Source organism: Lampetra fluviatilis, chromosome 58 (genome assembly GCF_964198595.1).
Source record: "Lampetra fluviatilis chromosome 58, kcLamFluv1.1, whole genome shotgun sequence".
NCBI classification, from domain to species: domain Eukaryota; kingdom Metazoa; phylum Chordata; class Hyperoartia; order Petromyzontiformes; family Petromyzontidae; genus Lampetra; species Lampetra fluviatilis.
This window is the reverse complement of record NC_136332.1, coordinates 310892-334152: the sequence shown is the minus strand read 5'-3', so window position 1 is coordinate 334152 and position 23261 is coordinate 310892. Positions and strand designations below refer to the sequence as shown.

At 46.4% G+C, this 23261-nt stretch overlaps 1 protein-coding gene across 2 annotated transcripts in view; it reads left to right on the top strand.

Annotated features, from left to right (window-relative positions):
- Positions 1-16852, top strand: part of LOC144950572 (serine/threonine-protein kinase SBK1-like) — a 59943-nt gene extending 43091 nt beyond the window's left edge. For both annotated transcript variants that reach the window (XM_078880708.1, XM_078880709.1), the window contains exons 2-4: positions 2330-2519; positions 9562-9764; positions 14367-16852. In XM_078880708.1, the coding sequence (XP_078736834.1) occupies positions 2357-2519; positions 9562-9764; positions 14367-15539 (1539 nt within the window). In that variant the 5' untranslated portion in view covers positions 2330-2356 and the 3' untranslated portion in view covers positions 15540-16852. The remainder of the gene's footprint in view (positions 1-2329; positions 2520-9561; positions 9765-14366) is intronic.
- Positions 16853-23261: the final 6409 nt, after the last annotated feature.

Genomic DNA, 23261 nt, shown 5'->3' with positions numbered 1-23261 from the left:
CGTTTTTCTGGATTTTGTTGTTGTTATTCTGTCTCTCACTGTTCAAATAAACCTACCATTAAAATTATAGACTGATAATCTCTTTATCAGTGGGCAAACGTACAAAATCAGCAGGGGATCAAATACTTTTTTTCCCTCACTGTAACTCATTCACCCACTGATCCACCTTCTCAAGCACTTACTGAAGTAATCATTAACCCACTCACTAACTCACTCACTCACCCATCCACTCACAACACTTCCTTTTCTACTTAATCCGCTCTCTGCTCAACTTCAGATTTTACTTCTGTCTTATCTGTCCTCAAGCCCTGATAGTAACCATACTCAAGTAAAAACAACGGGTTATACTCTAAGCTATTGCAACCTTGGTAAGTGCTGTTTTTTAGGCTGGCCACTTGAATTTTTGGCCTATGGACCTGTTAAACTGTGTGCACGCGTGTGTGTTATTTTGTGCACAGCATGCGAGGTTAAGCTCAGATTATGCACTATTTAGAGAATTCCCAAGTGGCCACTAGATTATACATCGGCCACTGCGACTGTTGGATTTAGCTTTTATAGCACGCAGCTCGCTGCGTTTACAATCAAGGTTGCTGAGACCCAGGCCCAAAAGCCCCAAACGCCAAGCCGCCACCAAACAAAACAGCATATTTGTCATTGATAAGAGTGGGACGTGTTTCTTTGAATTGAGCAAGATTTTTACGACTGTTATTTCATTAACGTATTATTTACAGGCAGTCCCTCGGTTAAGTGACATCGGTTAACATTTTTGCGGTTAACTTTTCATCTCCAATAGGAAAACCATGGTTTCGACGAACGTTACAATGTTGATTAACGATATGTTTACGTTGTGCACGCGGATGCCAATTTAGGCCAATCCAAGCGCTCGTAAATGGGGCTGATCCATGCCCTCATCCATCAGCGATTCCCATTTATTAGCGTTTAGATCTCGACTGGCTTTGTCTACATTACATTTTCTGTTTTGGCAGTGGAAACCGCTCCCTTTTACTTACTCGGTGATTTTTACTTAATTTTCAAGTTATAAGTAAATTCGATTCACAGTTATTTCAGTTAACGGTAGTTTTTATGGAATGAATTAAAAACATTAACCGAGGGACTACTGCATTGACTTATTTTATTAATGTATTGACTTGATTAATTATTTGATCAATTGTAGTACTAATCATGTATGGATGTTTGGAAATCATAGCCACATCCCCAATGCCATCGGGTATATAGATTGTCACATATATAACAGTTTAAATCGTGGTTGCTTTGGATAGCATCGTCTTTCCCATAGGAATGTGGGATTTCCATCACTAGCTCAGAGCTGTAAGCAGGACGTGAGACCAGTGAATTCAGTTGCTCATTTTAAGTAGGAAGTGGCTCTTGTTTAGCCAGGGAAGCTTCAACCGAGTCTCAGGAGTATCTTTCAGGAGGGTCCAGCACCCTAAGGATATTGCGTGAGGTGTGGAAGGTTCTTGCTGGCTGGAGGAGGTCACAGGGCAGGCCCAGGTGCTATGGGTTAATGCGCTTTGGTGACTGGCTGGCAGATACACCGCCTGCACTCGCCACTGTGCCACCTCGCTGGCGCTCTGCTTGCACACAACAGACACAATTTACTTCCTTCCAATATCTGTCCCCTCAAATAAAAACAATATCGTTTTTCTACACATCCCATCAGCCACATGTCCTTCTCGAGAGGGCATTATATTTGCAGCAATGGGGTAATACAACACACCTCTGGACTGCTTTTAACATTCGGTATCTCTTCAGCAGAGTCAGCCTTGCTTGAGCCTATGCCGGTGAACTGCCAGATGTGTCCAGGCAATGGTCCTTTCTGTTTGATACAAGTTCAATTTTTTAAGTTTATTGTCCTTACCCCACACCTCCGATTAGCACGTTTGGCTGACCCTGTGAAAGAAGTTCAACGTACATACATACATACATGAATATTTAGACAGACACACATACATACAAATATATACAAATGATACATTTCCCAATCGCCTTAATAGACAGTTGGGGCAAATGCTGTTAATGGGCACCTATGAAGGCTGGCACAGGACACGAGGGGCCAACTTTGTCTCCCTAGTGGCGATTATTTACACACGGTACTGGGTACTCATTTGAGGTTGAGTCGACCTAGGGGAGGCCCAGGACCGGTTCAGATCATTGTCACCAGTTGTGGCTGTGAGCGGGAATTGAACTCGGGTCGCTGGGTTTGTATCGCAGCGCGACGCTACCGCTCCCCACAAACGCGCACACGCATGGTAGATACACAATTTGAGTTGTCTTTCACTGCCGTCCAATGCTTGTGTTTTGCTCTCAGGTTTGAGACCGTGGGGAAACAGCCATCATGTCATCAGCGCCGTGCGTGACGGAGGACATCCTGGAGGAATTGCAGGTGGCTGCAGCCCAGAGTTTGGAACTGGTGGATGCTGCTGAACATTACGACATCATCAGAGAACTGGGCAAGGGAACGTACGGAAAGGTGGACCTAGCAGTGCACAAGGGCTCCGGTGAGTAATCTTGGAGCTCTGGTAATGAGCTAATATGATTTGTAAATTTGATTCTCAACAGTGGTATCTCACATTAACATCACTAGCCCTGGCCACTTCTTTATGACCCTTGGGCTATATCCATTTCAAACCTTTTGAAACAGTCTGCCTCAGCAGCAGACTATGCTTTCCCACCTGATGACGGACACTTGTGTTGCGCCTAAAACGTCGTGATTTATTTTATTTTATACCTACGTGACTTTACCGAAAGAACCAAAGAGTATGGTATTGAGAGTTTAATTGTAATGTAAAATGTTATTGAGGGGACTGTGTGTTGTTGTCTTGCTGTGGTCTGGGACTGTTCTTACTGTTGTTTTACTGCCTTTTCCAAGCTTGGGAATTGATTATGCAATTTTAACTGATATACTTTATTTATTTAAGGGGTATCAATGGTTGTGTGATGTTATCTTCCTTTCCCGGTATGCAGGTCGGGGATTTGATCCTGACCCTGACGCCTGCTGTATTATTTGGAGGTTTTGCGTTTCTCTCCACGCAGTCGCGCGGATTTTTTTCTCCAGGTCCTCCGGTTTTTCCCTCCACATTTAGAAAAATTCATTCAGATTATTTAGATTATTTTGCTGTGATAAATGTGCAACTGATAAGTCACTGTTGAGCTATAATTTGCGGCCAGGTCACTTCTAAAAAATAAGTTAATACCTTCAGTGGGCTTTGCCTTGTAGGATGGGAATGGCTTGGTTTTATTTGTATGTTTTGGGTGATTTGTTTACCTTTCTTGTATTTTGCACTTCTATCATTTTTATTGTTTGGTGTAACGTTCAGACCTGCCCCTACTGGAGATCTTTGAAGAAGAGCTTTATAGCTCATCAGATTCCTCCAGTATAAATAAATATTCAGACCCTGATTTTCTTTAACCGATCTGTTTTTCTGTCCCTTAAAAAAAAAAAATTTCTACACATCACGTCAGCCATGTGACCTGGGGGAGTGGATAATTTCAGAGCAGCCATTAGTTTATTAAAACATGCTCACTCCGGAGCGATTTTCAACATTCAGCATCACATCGGCCGAGTCCGCATAGCTTGGACCAATAACTGGCGTACTGTCAGATTTTTTTAAGTTGGGGGTCCTCGATGAGTGCCGTTAGATGCGAGGTCCTCATGCGATGTTCACCAACTCAATGCAGTAAAACACTTAAGCAGCTCCTTCACGTGTCTGTCCCACCTGGCTGATCTCGTCAAGAAACATAAACCATCATCACGCAAACTCCAATGACCCTCGCAGTGGCGGCTTTTGGCTCACCATCAAACAAAGACGGTCACCGCATCGCGCGGTTTCCGAAGCGCTTCTGCGGCCATCTGGAACACTCTTCCTTCAAATATTAGGAAGCCACTGGATCTATGCACTTTAAATCATTTGGATTGAAAACTGATTACTTTAGAACGACTTTTTGTGTTTAGTTTGTCCCCCGCACCTCCAATTAGCACGGTTGGCTCCGCATGGTGCGACAGAAGTTCAACATACATATTCTTGGGTCTTTCGGTAAAGTCACGTAGATAGGTTAAAATAACCTATCACCTTGCCATACATAGCAGGTGTTACAAAAAAGATTTCCAAAATCTTGAACAAACACAAGATCCAGGTTCGATTCACAGAACACAAAATCCGTGATTTGATCCCATCTGTGAAGGATGTGATTCCTGACATGCAATAACCTGGTATCTACAAATTAAGTTGTGTCTGCGGCAGCAGTTACATCGGGGAAACGAAACGACATGTCTCGGACCGTGTTCGCGAACACAAGGCAGATTTGAAACACAGCAGAACCAATACCTCTGCCGTGGTTGATCACTGTTTTAATGCGGTGGGTTCACACGATATTGTTTTTCCGAGACCAAGGTACTCTGCAAACCTTGGGGCTACCATCAGAGATTTGTCCATGAAGCCATCCAGATATATAAACACAGACACAATTTCAACCAAGATGGGTACAAACTGAGCAATAATTGGAAGGACGTTATTAACCGGTTTAGGTCATAACTGGCTATGATGCCCCCCTTCCTGTCTGCTGATGTTAGCAGCTATTCTCAACTCTGAGTCACATTCACTAACACAGCTTATCTCTCCGCCTGCCACCGATTATCTATTCCCCCCCATCTCTCTCCCCCTGCCGCCGATCTCCCTCTTATCTCACGCACAGCCCCTTATCTCTGCCCCACCCCCTTTCTCTCCTCCTTCCTCCGATCTCCCCCTTGTCTCACTCGCAGCCCCTTTCTTATCTCTACCCGCCCCCTCTCTCCTCCTGCCGCCGATCTCCCCCGTGTCTCACACGCAGTCCCCTTCCTATGCCCCACCCCCACCCCTCTCTCTCCCCCTGCCGTCGATCTCCCCCTTGTCGTACGCGCAGCCCCTTTCTTATCAATACCCCACCCCCTCTCTATCCTCCTGCCTCCGATCTCCCCCTTGTCTCATTCGCAGCAGTCGTTTATGACTCTTGGGGTACGCCCATTTCTACCCTTTAGAAACAGCCTGCATCAACAGCTTTACTCCTACCTTATATAACCTCTTGTTGCAGCAGCTCTTTCTCCTTCGTCAGCATTTCCCCTGCTGTGTTGGTCTCACCTGATGACGGTTGCTTGTGTTGTGATCGAAACGTCGTGATCTATTATTTTCTACCTACATGACTTTACCGAAAGAACCAAAGAGTAAGGTTCAAAGAAAATAACAAAAATAACTAAAAACTACAACGTTTCGATCGCAACACAAGCAATCGTCCTCAGGAGATAAAATAGCGGGAAAGCTGCTGAGGCAGGCTGTTTTAAAGGTTTGAAATCGGTGTAGCCCAAACGAAGTGGGCAGGGATAGTGATGTCAAAGTGAGAAATTTGCATTTAAATATAAGGTCCGGAGAGCTACCTCCATGACGACGAAGGCACAGTGGTGGCCATTGTATTGTGAGAGATTAGCATGTCAATGTAAGATCGCAGAGCCATAGCCACATCGAGGACATGAGCGACGGTGGCTGTGTTAGTGTGAGATATTTAACCTGTTAATGTAAAACCAGAGAGTCGAAAATAACTGGTAACATTGGAAGATAGGATGGAAACATCACAGCCAGTAATGACTTTACCTGGTTAATAACGTCCTTCCAATGACTGCTCAGTTTGTACCCATCTTCTCGGTTGAAATTGTGTCTGTGTCTATATATATGGATGGCTTCATCAACAAATCTTTTTTGATAGCCAGTGGGCTTGCAAAGTACCTTCGTCTTAGAGAAATCAATGTCGTGTGAGCCCACCGCATTAAAACAATGATCAGCCACGGCCGAGGTATTGGTCCTACCATGTTTCAGATCTGCCTTATGTTCACGAATATGGTCCGAGACATGTCACTTAGTTTCCCCAATGTAACTACTGCCGCAGACAGCTTAGTTTGTAGACGCCGGGGTATTGCATGTCAGGGATCACATCCTTCACAGATGGGATCATATCACGAATTTTATGTACTGTGTTAAATCGAACCTGGATCTTGTGTTTGCTCATGATTTTGGAAATCTTTTTAGTGACCCCTGCTATGTATGGCAAGGTGATGGTTTTGATTGGGTTCTCAGATGGTTCTTTCCCAACGGTTGGGGTGATAGCTTTACGGATTGTGTGGTCTGAGTATCCATTCTTCTTGAGAGTTTGGTGTATGTGTTCCAGTTCACTGGCTAGGTGATGACGGTCGGAAATACATCGAGCTCTATGGTGTAGACTTTTGATGAGGGAATTCTTCTTGGATGGATGGTGGTGGGAGTCAGGTTTTAGGTAGGCATCCGTATGGATGGCTTTCCTGTTGACAGTGTCCCATTGAGCAATCTGATCTCTTTTCGATTAAAACATCCAAGAATGGTAACTTGCCATCCTTTTCCACCTCCATTGTGAATTTTGATGGCTGGGTGTATGGAATTGATGTGGTTAAAGAATTGGTTCAGAGCTGGTCGGCCATGTGGCCAGATGATGAACGTGTCATCTACGTACATCTTCCACAAGGACGGACGTAGAGTGGATGCCTGGATGGCATCTGTCTCAAATTTTTCCATGAAAACATTGGCTACAACTGGAGATAAGCCATCCATATATATAGACACAGACACAATTTTAACTGAGAAGATGGGTACAAACTGAGCAATAATTGGAAGGACGTTATTAACCAGGTAAAGTCTTAACTGACTGTGATGTTTCCATCCTACCTTCCGATGTTAGTAGGTATTTTCGACTCTAGTTTTACATTAACAGGTTATATGTCTCACACTAACACAGCCACCATCGCTCGTGTCCTCGATGTGGCTGTGGTTTTGCGATCTTACATTGACATGCTAATCTTTCACAATACAATGGCCACCTCCATGCCTTCATCGTCGTGGATGTAGCTCTCCGACCTTACATTTAAAATGCAAATTTTTCACTTTAACATCATTCGCCCTGGCCATTTAGTTTATGACCCTTGGGCTACACCCATTTCAAACCTTTAAAACAGCCTGCCTCAGCAGCTTTCCCGCTCTTTTTTCTCCTGATAATGATTGCTTGTGATGCGATCGAAACATCGTAGTTTTTTGTTATTTTTGTTATTTTCTTTGAACCTATCTACGTAACTTTGATAACAGACCCAAGAATATGAGTTCCTGCAGTCACGAAAGCTTTGAGTTAAGATTCAACATAATACATACACACATCCACGTGAAAAAGTTAAAGCATTGTAAAACTATGGCCTTCTCGTATGTAAAAAAGTGTCTATAGACGCAGTGTAAAATATAATCTGTGCCTTCCCATACATACCTGCTGTGACAGTTGGTTCAGAAACATGCTGAACAAAAAACAAAAAAATGCACAAGGAGGACAGGGACGCAACGACCTATCTCAATGCCTGTGCCCCCCTCCTCCTTTCTCCCGACTCACTTTTACTGAAATAGCTACAGATGGTTTTAACCCATATACAATAATATGTAGGATATAACTATATATATTATTTTAGTTAAAAGACAGTGTCATGATGACAGTATTCATGACAAGATGTAAAGGTACAATACTCACAATTAAGTTATCATACGTCTTACTTTCAGTTAGCAAAAATCCTGGTGTTCAGTAACAAACACTAGCAGTAGCACGACTAGATTTCACGCGAGGTATTTTTCGGAAATATGTTTTCATTCGTAACAATGTTTTTGTATGTATGGCATGTATGGTTAACTAGCGGGAATTACCCGGCCTTGCCGGGGGAAGAATATATTTAAAAACTTGTGTTCTCTTAAAACATAACATATACATACACAAATACGTAGCTATTGTGAAAGCCCGGCGTTCTGTTTGTCCATTTGTCTGTCAACACAATTACCAGAGGCTTGCAGAAGTCCTGAATCAAAAAATGGGGGGTAAACCGTTGATATAAAAGGTTCTTGAAAATTGTCAACCTCCTGGTGGATGTTGATAATTAGTTGAGGTTTATAATGTACTTTACCCACAGTTTTTAGATACAGTGGCACCTCGGTTAACGATATTAATTGGTTTCACGGAAACCATCGTTAATTGAAATTGGGAAATACATGTTATAAGGCTTAATTTGTTCCAAGACAATCAGAAGTTGACCCTTTCAACCCTAAAAACATAGTTTGTTAAAGGTAAACACATAATTTTAATAAATCAATTTTATGATAACTTATTAAAGCATTAATATTCATAAATAGAATATAAAAAGGCGCATAATTAGTGCATAAAATAAAAATTCTTACCTTAGGCTAAGAAGATTAATAGGTGAGCTCGCTTTTGAAATATTGATAGCTTTTCAATATCAAATATTGAAATATCAATTATTGCAAAGCCAGCCAGTTTCTCTCAAAACGCTCATAAAGGGCATTGCTGATTGGCTGAGGTCTGCTGCGTCCACTTAGGAGCGCTCAGATTGGCCGAAATTGGCGCCCGTGTGAAATCGTAAACCTATCGTTAATCGAAAATGCATCGTTAATAGAGACAGTGGGACCTTATGGCAGGCGGATCGTTAATCAAATTTCGTTAATTGATGGCATCGTAAACCGAGGGACCACTGTACACTCCTGAGAATGGCAGTGCCGTGGTAACACTCGTGCCTCACAGCAAGGAGGGCCTGGGTTCAGGTCTAGAGTTGGGCACCTATCTGTGTGGAGTCTGTCTGTTCTCCCCCTGTACTACAGAGTGAGCAACTGGAGTCTGTATGTTCTCCTCCTGTTATACAGCGAGAGTGAGTGTAGTTTATATGATCTCCCCCTGTTCTACAGAATGAGCGAGTGGGGTCTGTATGGCCTCCCCCTCTTCTGCAGAGTGAGAGTGAGCAAGTGGAATGTGTATGTTCTGTCCTTGTTCTGAATTGAGAGTGAGTGAAGTCTGTATGTTCTGTCCCCATTCTGCTCAGTGAGTGAGTTGAGTGTGTATGTTCTTTCTCTGTTCTGCAGAGTAACAGTGAGTGGAGTCTGTTCTCCCCCTATTTTGCATGGGTTTCCTGTGGTTTCTCCTCATATCTAAAAAAAACATACAATCTAACTTGTCCAACACATCCTAATGGTGAAAAATTACACTGCAAATTACTCAGTTGGGTTCACACAGCAGTAGCAGCAGCAACATTGTCCGTCTCCGGGGCTAGGAGACGTTAACTACCTCACCCGCCTGCTGCTGTATATTTGGAGTTTGCCTGTCTCTCTCTCCCCGTGGTCCCAGGTCCTCCGGTTTTCTCCGCCAGAAATCTTTCTGATTGAGAGGGGGTCAAATACTTATTTCCCTCATTAACATGCCAATCAATTTATAACATTTTTGACATGCGTTTTTCTGGATTTTGTTGTTGTTATTCTGTCTCTTACTGTTCAAATAAACCTACCATTAAAATTATAGACTGATAATTTCTTTGTCAGTGGGCAAACGTACAAAATCAGCAGGGGATCAAATACTTTTTCCCTCACTGTATATGGCTCAGTGGGCTCTTTCCTGATAAAGTATTTAAACAAGCGTAATAATATTTATAATTTGTTGAATGCTGTGCGACAGGTACAAAGATGGCCCTGAAGTTTCTGAAGAAGAAATCGACCAAGTTAAAAGCTTTCCTACGGGAATACAGCATCACCAACTACCTCTCGACGAACCCCTTCATCATCAACATCTTTAATGTGACCATGGAGACGGAGGATGCGTACATCTTTGCGCAAGAGTACGCTCCAGCAGGAGACCTCTTCGACATCATCCCGCCACAGGTGAGGGATGTGGCCCAGTATAATGGCCATTAACCCACCGTTAACCCACCATCAAAGTTGGTAACGGATACGAGTTGACACAATTCTGGAATTGAGCGAGGTTATTTATTTATTGTTACACACATTTATAAGAGCTTAGGAAGAGAAATGTTGGGAGAAGGGGATTTCAAAGTGGAGCGGTGTGAGGAAGCAGATAGAGAAGTGATGTGACCTGCAGTGTGGTGGGTGGGTGAAGTGAGGTAGCTGGGTTAGTGAGTGAGTGGGTGAGTTGTGACCTGCAGTGTGATGGTTGAGTGAGTGGATGAGTGTGGTCTTGTGACCTGCAGTGTGGAGGGTGACCACAATGGGGATGAAACAGTCTGATTCCTCAACATGGGTAAAGGAATACATGGATACAGATTTCAGGAAAAAGAACCATGATAGCTGTAGCAGAGTGACGAGGAGGCAACTGATTGCCGGTGACTTGAGTGATTTAGTGACTTGACTATCGATTTATGGAATGTATTTTATCACGATTGAAAATGACAACTATATATCTAATGCAATTGTCTGCGTAGATTGTGGGGTTGTTGAAACGACAGATGCTAAACTGGTAACCACTTTCAGAATTGATTACCCGTTCCGAAAGTCAGAAATCGGTGACCGTTTCCCCAATGGAAAGTCCAAAATGACTGTGCCTGCATCTCTCCGATACAAGGGCCTGGCGCAGCCCTGCAATTGCTCGCTCAATGTAACCGCTAGTGGAAGGGACTCCACCAGAGGAAGCGAGTGACCAAACGTTTTAGAAGTACCCACACTACACCTTCTACATGCAACCTACCAATTGATTGTGGTGAACCCACGTAGACCGGTTGGGTGGGAGAGAGGCACAGGAGAGGACGATGGGGACTATTTGTGAAACTTCCAGTGCTCACCAAGCTGGATTGGCTTCTAGTTGCTGAGTGAAACATTATGAGGTCGTGCTCATTACACACAAAGTGCTTGCCAATAATAAACCACAACTACCTTGCTTTTCTCGTCAAGGAGCATACACCATCACGCAAACTTTGGTCATTCTCACACCAGAGGTCTTTGGCTAATCGTCGAACAAAGACGGTCACCGCATTGTGCGCTTTCAGTTGTGCTTCTGCAGCCATCTGGAACGCTCTTTCTTCCGATATTAGGAAGCCACTGGTGCTATGTGTTGTATATGTCGTGTTATTAATTTTTTTTTAAGAATAAAAATAGAATAAAGGAAAAATGCGTAAATTTCGGAAATTATGCTAATTTACTGCAATTATGTACGTAAATTATGCTAATTAGGGAGATACTCGTATTAGTTTATGGGAATGTAAGTGATTATGCTAATATGGGCAGTTATGATAATTAGGCTTAGTTTCGTTGCCCAGGATCGTATTTATCAATCTGGATAACGCAAACTATTCTTGCTTAAACATTAATTGATTATATCTTAGTGTGTTTATGTTAGGTCTCCAAGTTCATATCTCTACGCAGGATACAGTTCTTATAAATAAGATTGTTATGCATGAACTTAGGAAAGAAACACTCAAACTCTTCTGTGTTAAGCAATGTTAATTCTAAACAAAAACATACACTCTAATATGCAAACTCTCATGCTGGGAATTATTAAGACAGTACTCCCTTTGATACTGCTAATCCTGCATAATGCATGGGCATAATGACTTTAAACCCCTCGCCAAACCTCCTACGCATTTCACAAGTAGTACTAATCGCATATCTGCATTTCCCATAAATATGCTAAATTCCTCTTGATATGCAAATTATTTTGTCAAGACGCTCTTCGCCCCTCCATCCCAGCATAAATAGTCGCTCCAAGCCTGGAGCGTGCCATTCAGACTCTGTCTACTTGACAGACCTGTTCTCCACCTGAAGACGGCTGCTTGCGTTGTGGCCGAAACGTCGTGAGAATTATTTTATTATGTTTTATTTTTATTATTTTATTACTTCCCTTCTACGTGACTTTACCGAAAGAACCAAGAAGAAGACAGTACTCCTTATTGATCTGTGCATTTAACCCTCAGTGATTACGTTGTCAAACTGGGTAATCAGAACAATCGATCAATTCCTCAGAGTAACGCGAGCATATACGGCGATAGGAAAAAGTCCTTAAACATGCATGCAATGATATTCATATGAAAGGCGATAAGAAAATGATTATATCCTGAAGGCAAAGTATATGTCAATTAATTCATTGACTAAAATACTTCTAACAATCGTATTCATGTAACTCGATGGGCAGCAACTGCTTTTCACGATCAGTTGATATTTAACGCACCACCTTGGAATGGCAACCCTTTTCGAAACACAAAGATAACTTTTTGGAACAATCTTATTCGTCCCGATATGCGTGTTGTGTGCATGTGTCTTCTTTGATCAATTCTTCGCGTAAAGTAGACGCCGAGGTTGGGCATTCCTTGTACCAAAATTTAGAGCAGTGAGTGTGTGAGGGTGGGCGTGTCATACAAACGGCTTCGGAGAATTTCCCTCTCGCTCGGGCGTGGCTGCAGTGAGCCGCTGGCTTTCTCTCTCCGCAGTTAGATGAGCTGCGTCGGCACGATGTTGTCCTTGAAGAGGCTCAGTCGCTTAACGCTCGGTGGTGCCCGATGCTTGGCGGCGCTCGTTCACTCGTGTGCCGGCAGGCTGGCTCCCGTGCTCTGTGGCCGTTTGCAGCTGTTTGTCCACTGCTGGATGACGAGTCGGCATGACGCTCGCCGTCGTGGAACGCGATGATTCCGTCGTCAGCGCGCGCAGCTCATCCGCTGCTGGATGTCTTGGTTCCCAGCTGGTGCTGGTCGATGTGTGGTCGAACACGCGGCGCATTTGATGGCGCTCTCCTCTTCCTCACAGGCTCTTTCCCCTGTTGGATGACGGGTCGACAGGACGCTCGCCACTTGTCCGCTGATGGCTGACACCCTTCGGTTGGTGGCGCCCGGTGGTGCCCGGTGGCCCCCGGTGGCGCCCGATGCTTTGTGGCGATGAACGAGGCTTTCGTTACGTTGGTGGAAGGCTTGGTCGACGTTTTGCAAGCGTGAGCAAGGCTGAAATCAGACTGAACTGCATGATGTGCGTTTGTGCTTATGCAAAACGTGAAACCCCCTCACCTCTATGCGCGTCTCTTGCGAGAGAGAAACAAACAAAAAAACAGATGCCCTCCGCGGCCTCTCCCCGCGGCCTCTCCCCGCGGCCAGACCCCTTCATACGTATTTATGGCTGGCATGCGTTTGTGTCGAATTGTTGGAAGACAAAGGTGGCCAGGGAGGGTTTGGTTCTATGGGATACATATTATGTGGTCCTGTGTGTTAGATTTATTCCTTGTATCTCTTATGAGTTACCCCCGGTCTTAATATATCGTGGTTATTATTCGGTTCATGTTTAACCAATATTCGTAATGCTCCTCGTTACGTCATTATTTTGAGGGTTTTGCCAAGCTTCGTTATGAGTCTGTCTCCAGGGATTGGTGTTTTATTTTGAGTTATATTTCAATGCTGGGGAATAGTTTTAGTTTGGACTTAAGTTTTTCGTAATGGCAGGGGCTCATGTATTTGGTTCATTTGGTGAGGTTACATAGATAGATACAATACAAAATAATATATATGTGGTGAATACGAGTAAAATAAGGGAATTAATAATAAAGCCACTATTGTATACTGCAGTCTTATCACGTTGATTTGTTCTTTTTGCCGAGTTTCAAATCTTTGTCGTTAAGGAAGATGCGAGTTGTAAGGTTGTTTGTCTCTGCTCTGAGCTTGTGTGTTTTCCTCTGGCCCTGCATATTTATTGTGAATCGTCCAGAATGTTTTGGGAAGGTCGGGTCATAGGCCCTTTGTCAATCTGGAGATTTCCAGATAGCCTCTAACCTCTCTTTGCCCCGAAGTTTGTTGTTTAATTGCATTTTACGACCTCCAAATGCTGGGTGCTTGTGAGGAGTAGCGGGTAAAAAGTTGTTTTAATTATTTATGTACTTATACAAAAATTGGCCGAATTATTCTTGATATGAATTTTGAAAAAGGGCCATAAATACAACGTATGCACTTTTGAATCAGCTAGATTGAAAACGAATATCGCCCCGCACCTCCGATTAGCACCATTGGGATACGTGCGGTGCAAAAGAAGTTTAACATCACACAAAGATTCCCCGTATAGTCTTTAACAGACTGTAACGGAAAATGCTGTTAGCGAGCACCTATGAAGACCGGCATGGCATAAGAGGGGGTTGGGTGGCCAGCACCACGTCCGGCCGCCTTTGTCTCCCCAGTGGCAATGTTTACAGATCAAACCAGGTACTTATTTGAGGCCGAGATCCAGTTCAGATAATCGTCACATTCCCCATGAGCGGGAATGGAAGTTTGGGCCGCTGGGTTTGTAGCACAGCACACTAATCGCTACACTACCGCTCTCCCCACATGTTGTGTTTAGTTTGTCGTCCTTCCCCCCATACCTCTTATTAGCACGTTTGGGCTCATCAACACACGTACACACACGTACACACACGTACACACGCACTACAAACTATTGCCCCCGCTGCGTCAGCTGCCTGCCGTCCACCTGCTGAGCGACCCGCTCCTTGCCGTCCCCCCGCAGGTGGGGCTGCCCGAAGGCACCGTGAAGCGCTGCATCCAGCAAGTTGGCCTGGCGCTCGACTTCCTGCACGGCAGGGGGCTGGTGCACCGCGACGTCAAACCCGAGAACGTCCTCCTCTTCGACAGGGAGTGCCGGCGCGTCAAGCTCTCAGACTTCGGCATGACGCGGCGGGCGGGCGCCCGGGTGAAGCGCGTGAGCGGCACCATTCCCTACACGGCGCCCGAGCTGTGTGACGGGGCGCGCTCCGACGGCTTCTGCGTGCGGCCCAGCATCGACGTGTGGGCCTTTGCCGTGCTGCTCTTTTGCATGCTCACCGGCAACTTTCCCTGGGAGACGGCGACACCCGGCGACCCCTTCTACGGCGAGTTCCTCTCCTGGCAGCGCCGCAAGGCTGCTGCCACGGCCGCCGCCGGCACCGGCGCGGCCTCCTCCGGCGCCGTCCCCTCGCAGTGGCGCCGTTTCTCGCCCGATGCCCTGCGCCTCTTCCGCAGGCTGCTGGCCACGGACCCCTGCCGGCGCTGCGCCGTCGCCGAGCTCTTCCGCTACGTGCAGCGAGACTGGATGCTGGCGGGGGCTGGCAACGGCAACGGCAACGGGGAGGGGGGGAGGCGATCAGACGGGTGGCCTCGCGACGGCGGTGGCATCACAGGGGAAGAGGAGGAGGAGGAAGCAGATCGCCTGGCCTCACTCGTGCAGCAGCACCGCATCTCATCACTGGACAGCCCCACGGGCAGCCACCGCCGCCTGCTCCTCCTCGGCCACTTCTCGTCCACCGACAGCCCGGGCTCCGTGTCGGCATTGGCTGCTGCAGCAGCTCACCGGCTCAGCCACTTCTCGTCACTTGACAGCCCCACCACCGCCACCACGGCCTATACCGGCGGTGGTGGTGGCGGCACACGTGGCCGCCACTTCTCCCCGGGCGACGGCCCCCTCCCGGCGGCAGCAACGAGTGCCGACCGTCTGCGCCACTTCTCATCGCTTGACAGCCCCCCTCTGTCCACCAGTGCCGCCGCCACCGTGCGCGCCCTGCGCCAGTCGCACTCACAGTCGCCCCCCGCGGGGAAAAGCGGAGGGGGAGGCGGAGGGGGAGGAGGAGGGGGAGGAGCACGGGCGGCCAATCGCAGCCACAGCTCGGGTCGCTCGCACATCACAGCAATCGAGATCTGTGTGTGAGTGCCGTTGGCGACGAAGTGACCCCCCTCCGCCCGCCCATCTGTCCCCGCGAAAACGGAATTTGCGTGTTCAGATCTGGTGAAGCCGCATTGTGTTCTTTTACAGTATCACGATTGTGAGGGTTTTTTTTGACGAACATGAGATATGCGAGGGTTTGGCCTGGAAAAGGTGGCTTAAACCTGACCCGCTCGCCCGATTTACCCCGCTCATTCAGCAGTTTCACCGCACTCAACAACGACCATTTACCATACCCGTTCGCCACTAAGCGGCGGTGATGTCCCCACAGCGTTAAGGGTGCACCTTGTGTGTGGTTTTACTGACCGAAGTGACTTGCAGCTTGCACCAGCTGTGTTCCCCACTTGTGCCCGCTTTGTTGTGTTTTAGCCGCCCGGCGCTCCGCTCGTTGTTGTGAGCGTTGCTCCTCTGCCCTCCATTGCCATTGGAGGGCGACCACCTCTAACTGCCCAGTCGCGTCCTTCATGGGCCTCCTCCTCCACGGGCCTCCTCCTCCACAGAGGCCGATCTTAACACCACCAGGACCTGTCATCGGGTAGTCCAATCAGCTCCACATCCTCCTGTACCGCATCAGTCCATCTCATCTCTAGCCTGTGCTATGACCCATCTAGCACCCTCTATCTGGCCAAAAAGAAGCTGTTTGGTCATGCGGTGACTGAAACCACATTGGGGCTCTGCAAGTCTTTCCTCAACATGCCTTGGCAAGGTGATGTCGAATAATCGTTGCCAGGACCTTTCCTGGGATACTGAGGAGGAAGATGCCCCTGATAGTTGCTACAATTAGTGCAGTTCACCTTATCCTTCCAATCCTGCAGAAACCATCATATGGTCCAGACGGTTATATTGATGTAACAGAGGTCAGCCTCCACAAAAAACAAAAACTAATTTATATATTTTTTTTATTTTACGAGGTAAGACCCACTGAGCGATCGATATAGCTCTTTTTCAGAAGCGACCTGACCACAAATCATAGCTCAACGAAGTGGCTTGCAACGTGGAACTTTTCTCGCAGCCATATACTTGTGATGTTGATTCTAAATGTGGAGAAAAAACTGGAGGACCAAGAGAAAAATCCAAGCGACCACAGGGAGAGAGAGAGATATACACAAATTCCAAATATACAGCAGGCGTCAGGGTTGGGATTGAACCCATGACCTCCTGTATACCAGGTGAGTGAGTTAACATCTCGCCACAATCGCCCACCTCAGCAGCTCGCCTCAGAGGTCATCGTTGCCTGCCACTTTACCTGGTCTTGCACACCCTCAGATGGGACTTCAGCCAGCCAGCCAACCAGCCACTCACAGGGAGCGGTTGCCTTGTGCAATATTCGAGGCACAGCTCCCCCAGCCAAGTGAACCCCCCCTTGCCTCCTGTTGTCATCTGAGCTGAGGGGTTTCCCCTCCAAACCAAACAACTCACGGAAATGCTCAGCAAAACTCTACAGTCCTATTCCTCTGGGTGGTTGGAGATCGAATCAGCCTGACCCACTCACCCAGTCATCCACTCAACTACGGGTTGCCACCTAGTCCAGGAATTACTAACTATATATACTATATTTTTATTTTACCAGGTAAAGCCCACTGAACTATATAGGTATTTTTCAGAAGCGACCTGGCCACAAATGATAGCTCAACGAAGTGGCTTATTAAGTGGAAATGTATAGCAGTAGCCAAATACTCTAAACGCACGTTTCTAAATGTGCAGGAAAAAACCCGAGGACCCAGAGAAAAATCCATGCAGCCACGGGGAGAGAGATGCAAACTCCAAATATATAGGTGTCAGGGTCGGGATCAAACCCACGAACCTCCTGTATACCAGGCGAGGTAGTTAACATCTCGCCACCGTGGCGCCCAATTGAGTTGTACCAACGTCTGGTGATGAAACTTATTTCGGGATACTGCCCGGTTATGATAACCGATCGAAGCCAGTAGCAGTTGGTTTTCAGTGTGGTTCCCCGGGACCACGCAGTGGGGTCCGCGACACTCCTCCACGTGCTCCTCAGGGCTGTGATACAAACACAGGTTGAGCCGGACAATAATGACAACTTCCATTGACACCTTTTGTTGCGGACATTAAATAATAATTTCACTTATATTTAATTTAAGAAACGAAGTTTGGTGAACTACCCTGATTAAGCTACCCTAGCCCTAATATCTATATGCTGCCCCACCTCTAAAAAAAGCGTTTAAAAAAATGATGTTCCGTAATTTGAATAGTTTTGTATTACTGGCATTTAGAGAGAGAAGTGAAATGCATTTTTGTCAGCAGGGGTGGAGCTGTTGGCTGTCAGTGGTGTATGTCGGTGGGCCGTGGAAGTGTTTGCAATCGGCTTAGCGGTCCACGAGGCCAAACAAGTATGAGAAACCCTGCTCGAAGCTGACTGGAAAATGCGTCCTGCTTGGCCTGGGAAGTTTTGGGAGATCCCGGCTCTGGAGAAGAGAGATCTCTGTCTATGCGCCGCCGTCACTTAACGGTGGAATTTTTTTTCATTCTGCACATACCAATTGATGCAAACCTTGCAATATGTAATTTGCTCTGTAGCTCAGTAAATTATTAATAGGTAAGCGTGTGTGGGGGGGGGGAATTACAGCTTTAGCTGAATGTTGTGCTTGAAGTACTGTGAAAGATCTGTTTCAATAAAAGAGCTTTTCACTGTTAGTACAGTATTTAGCATGTATAGTATATATATAGTGTTGTCAATTATACGGTACATATCAGAGATATACATACATATACGGATCGTCAAAAACACCTTGAAAATGGAATTATAAATCTTCTTGCCAAATGTACCCACATGAAAGAGAGAGATGCTCCTTCCCTATAAACATCTGGGCAATTCACCATCATTGGTTCAAGCAAAGCGCCTGGCTCTGCTGATGCGGTACGACTTTGAAACATATCTCGCGTTTGCTTGCGTTGAAACGAATTCTGCCGAAATTATGGACTCATATAAGTGGTTAATGGATGTGTAAAATAAATGGATGTGTTATTTACGTGAAGGGACGTCGTATGGGTTACTAAACTGAAAAATAACAAATATCTGAACCTCAATGCGTTTAATACTCATTACATCCCATTTTCAAATGTGGTTGACATTTGTGTGTATAGTGTACATGTATATAATGTAAACATAGATAGATGTATGTGTGCAATATGTATTCAGAACACCACAAACCCGACACCTTTCAATTCCTTTGCAGTTTGCTATATTATTTCCAGAGGGTAGATGGCCACGTGCGAGAGTGCGAGTGAGTGTAAAGTTGAAACGGTGTGAGTGAGTATAAAGTTGAGACGGTGTGAGTGTAAAGTTGAGACGGTGTGAGTGTGCGAGTGAGTGTAAAGTTGAGACGGTGTGAGAGTGTGAGTGTAAGGGAGTGTTAGTGTCGTGGCTTGTGCGCTGCGCTACGAACCCGCCCACCCGAGTTCGATTCCCGCTCACGGCCAACACCAGTGACGATTATTTTAATCGGTCATGGGCATCCTCCCCTAGTTCGACTCGGTCCACCTTGTTGTGCTCGTGCGGGAGTGGGTGGTGTATTTATTAGAGCGCTGTGCTACGAAAGCAACGAGCCAAGTTCGATTTACATTCGGCCAACGATGACAAATAATTTGAACCGGTCATGGGCCACCGCTAGGTTGACTTATCCTTAAATGATTACCCGGTACGATGAGTAAACGTCACCATTTGGGGGACAAAGGCGGCCGAGCGTGGTTATCGCCACCCATCCCCGCGTATGCCGTGCAGTCCTCCATAGGCACTCGCTAACAGCACTTCCTCCAACAGTCTGTTAAAGGCTGTATGGGAGACCTCTGTCTTTGTGCGTGTGTAAGTGAACATGTGCTGCTGCAAAAGGAATAGATTACATACTGGCATGGTGGCACCTTTACATTTGGACCACCGCACCACGCATTCATACCCATATTACACACACACTCGCATATGTATGTATATAGTATTTTATATTCAGGGCTATTATTGGATCTGTGAGATTCCACAAACACTAAAGTGTTTCTTAGTGCAATGTTTTGTCAGGTTTTAGAATAATTGTACAGCAACGTAAGATGTGTTCGGGTCGTGTGTTGTGTTAACCATGGTATAGGGCTAATCGTTCTACAGCACAGCAAGTAGGTTGTGTAAATACCATGCGTGCAATAGACCAGGTGTGACGTGTTAAGCACATAAACATTTGGATATTTTTTTGGTACTTGGCTATTACCAAGGGTGCAATCTTGCTGTCCATTGTAGTAGGGTTGTTTTTTTAAATCGTCTTTTCTCGTTAACCAGTAACCATTTGCAATACGGCTTGCCACGCATACAACAACACAGTTGCCCGGACACAACCGCATAATGCGCTCACCTGTTTTAAACCGAGCAACGCAGGGAGGCAGCCACACAGCGGGCGTGAGTGCTCCGCGCACGAGTCCCGAGGTCACCAGTTCCCTTCCATCTCCCGGCGCGGCAAACAGACGATTGGGGGGGGGGGTGACTTTCTCAAATACACCCCCCACTCCCCCCCCCGTTCTCCCCCATTGCCACAAGGGGTGGTCAGTAAGCTGCGGATCTTCAAGCAACCCCTTCGTGACGTTATTTATTCAGGACCACCGTCTCGTATTCCACGTTTCATTGCGGCTCCTCTTAAAATATTTCCTCTCAACCCAGCCAGTGCACACGGGAAGCGAGCTGTCACGGCTCGCCGATCGGCAGCTTTGTCTGCAGTGGGGTAAAGGAAGGATAAGGCCACCCCTTCCGCGACATCTAGTCGGCTTGTTGGGTTGTACATTCCCAATTTCCATTCAGTTGCATTTGTTTCTGAAGCTCCAACTTGTAAAAAACGGTTACCATTTCGTGACTTTTTGAACTGGTGCCGATCTATGCACGTAGCCTGAATCCAGCACTGTGGAGAGCAGCGGGTGGGGGGGTGTGGATCGCACTCCTCTTGTGAAACTCCCTTCCCGTGAGGCGTGGAGGAGGGACCGTGCCCCTGGCGAGCCAGCAGAAAGCGGAAGAGCAAGTGAGCTAATCGCCATCTGTTTATTTGTACGGGGATAGAGCGACGCCCCCCCCCCCTCTCGAATGCATAGATTTCGACCCACACGTATAAAAACTGGAAAAAGAAATATATTATTATCATTGTTATTTTTGAAACAACCCTACTATTGTGAGTGCTGGCCAGAACCGTCACGACGTGGACCGCTGTTCTAAGTGTTCCGGCCCTGGGTGGTTCGAGCATCCGTCTTCTATGCGCGGGCTTTGTTGCTGAAGTTGTTTAGTTTTGATGTCTCCCTTTCTCTCGGTGGCAGCTGCTGTGTCCAGAGGATTGGTGTTGGGTTCCCGTGCCCAAGGGTAGGGTCTCTGTGTTCGTGCCATGCAGCAGTGCCGTGAATCTCTTGTCCATGTCTTGTTAGCTGTCGTGTTGTTGTTGTCGTCGATTAAAAAAATCAGTTGCTGAGCCACGGGGCCCGTGAAGTCCTAAAACGGCAGGCGGCCGGCAACAAACGGCACTATTAAAAGTTGTAATAGATAATAAGGTGGAACTCGTTTCTTGAATTGAGCAAGGTATTGTTGTTATAAGAACTTGGGAGAGAAAGAAAAAAGACGATGGAAATCCCTGAGTGGATCAGTGACGAGTGCATGGGAAGAAGTAGGAAGAGGAGTGGTGTGTGACCTGCAGTGTGGCGAGTGGGAAGTTGATTGGGTCACGGTGACTGTAGCGGTTAGCGCGCCGCACTACAAAACCCGGCAATCCCCGAGTTTGATTCAGCTCATGGCTTAAACCGGTGACGATTATCTGAACCAGTCCTGGGCCTCTGCTAGGTCGACTTGGCCTCAAATAAGTACCTGGTTCGATGTGTAAACATCGCCCCCTTGGGGAGATAAATATGGCCGGGTGTGGCTCTCGCTAACGGCACTTGTCCCAATCTTTTAAGGCTATATCGAGTTATTTGCTTCCTACAGTGTGGTGATTGAACAGACTGGTGGATATGACGAAACGGACTGTGGTCTGGTTGATCCGAGTCCTTCAAACACGGGTGGAGGAACCAATGAGCCAGGTTCACGGCAACAGAAACCACGTTAGCAGGCGACGGACCCACCGGTTAATGAGTACATGGAGTGAATGAATTCTAGGTCATCAATTCTCCCATATTTATTAACACATTAATTTACCGATAACACCTTAACACACGGAGGACCACAGAGCTGGGACAATTGTTAGTGGCGCCGGCTCCTCGCCAATGCGTGCCTGTTGCCGCTGACTTCCCCGCTCCTCGTTCTCGTCTGTGGGGTTTCTTCCTCCTGGCACTTCTAAATCGACCGAGCGGATATTGGGTGGCAGTAGCAGCGCAGTGGTAAAATCTGACATTGTTATATTTTTTGTATATCTTAAAAAAAAGGATTGGCACGGGAAGGGAAAACCGAACTTCTTTAATGCGCATCTGCTCGTTTGCGTGCGTGCGTGAATGAGGCTGGCCTGAGCCTAATGTTAGTCGACCGATAACAGTTGTAGGTGTCAAACCCGGCGACTGCTGGTCCATGGCGTTATTCGTGCGTGCGTGAATATCCTCCTCGTCTTCCTCAGAGTGTTGTCTCGTGTGACGCCATCTTCAGCGCCGCTGTCTCGATGCCTCGTGCAGCACTCTGCGCAGTTTCACGCACAAGCTGCCTGTGAAGCGTCGTGGCTTGTGTTTTGGGGAGTCTGTTGAGTCAATACCGGTGAGCAATAACGTCACTTGAGCTGGAAAAGTGTTTTCCATTTGTTTCGCAAATTCACTCCCCTCGCCCGAGGGAGAATGCGATGGAACGGGTAAAAATGCCACCTGCAGGAAGCATTCACATTTCCACAAATTACAAGCAGCTGAAAATCAAATGTGTTTTCTTATATTCGCTACAGTGATGCTAATGATTATTTTGTGTTGAACTAGGACCCATATCTAACAAGAGTGTCCTTTGCTATAAACGAAGAATCTGTCAGTTCACCATTATTGGTTCAAGCGAGCCTGACTGCTAATGAGACACGACTAAATGTCAGAACTGGTGCAGCGTTTTGCATGAATTGAACCAACCCTGCTGAAATGATGCCCTCCCAGAAGCCCGTGTGGCTGTTGGGATACGTTAAAAAATATACTTGATTTGTTTACGTGAATTGACAGGCGTGTTGAAGGAGGCATGTACCCTCTGCGTGTGAATGTCCATCTCGTTTATGACGGACAAACGCTGCGCCAACGTGGGAAATTGTGCCCCGAGTCTGAGATGCGTTCTTCCAACCAAGGCGTCAGCTCACACTGGGGAGGATCATGGTATCTTTCATTTATTTGGCTGGGGAATCGGTTGTGGTTTTAGGAAAATCGTGAATCGATTTTATTTATATACCAATATAAACGTGCCCTTTGCAAATGAAAAAAACCCAACACTCCCATCACAACACAATTTTTGAAGATCACATGATTTCACTGAACCTGTGTGGAAACTGAAAGAATATATATCGAAGCAATATTGTGACATATTGGGAGAGTCCTGTGCTTACGTGAAAACAAAAATTCAAGTTGTGGCATAAGTGATAAATAAAAACACTTCGTCAGCTCAAAGAGTGTGCGTGCCGTGTGTTCATGTACATGGTGGAGCCAGCGACGCAGCTACCTATATCAACGGGGGGCCGGGGGGCTATGCAAGATCCGACTGTGGGCCCCCCTCCTTCCTCCCGACTTTTA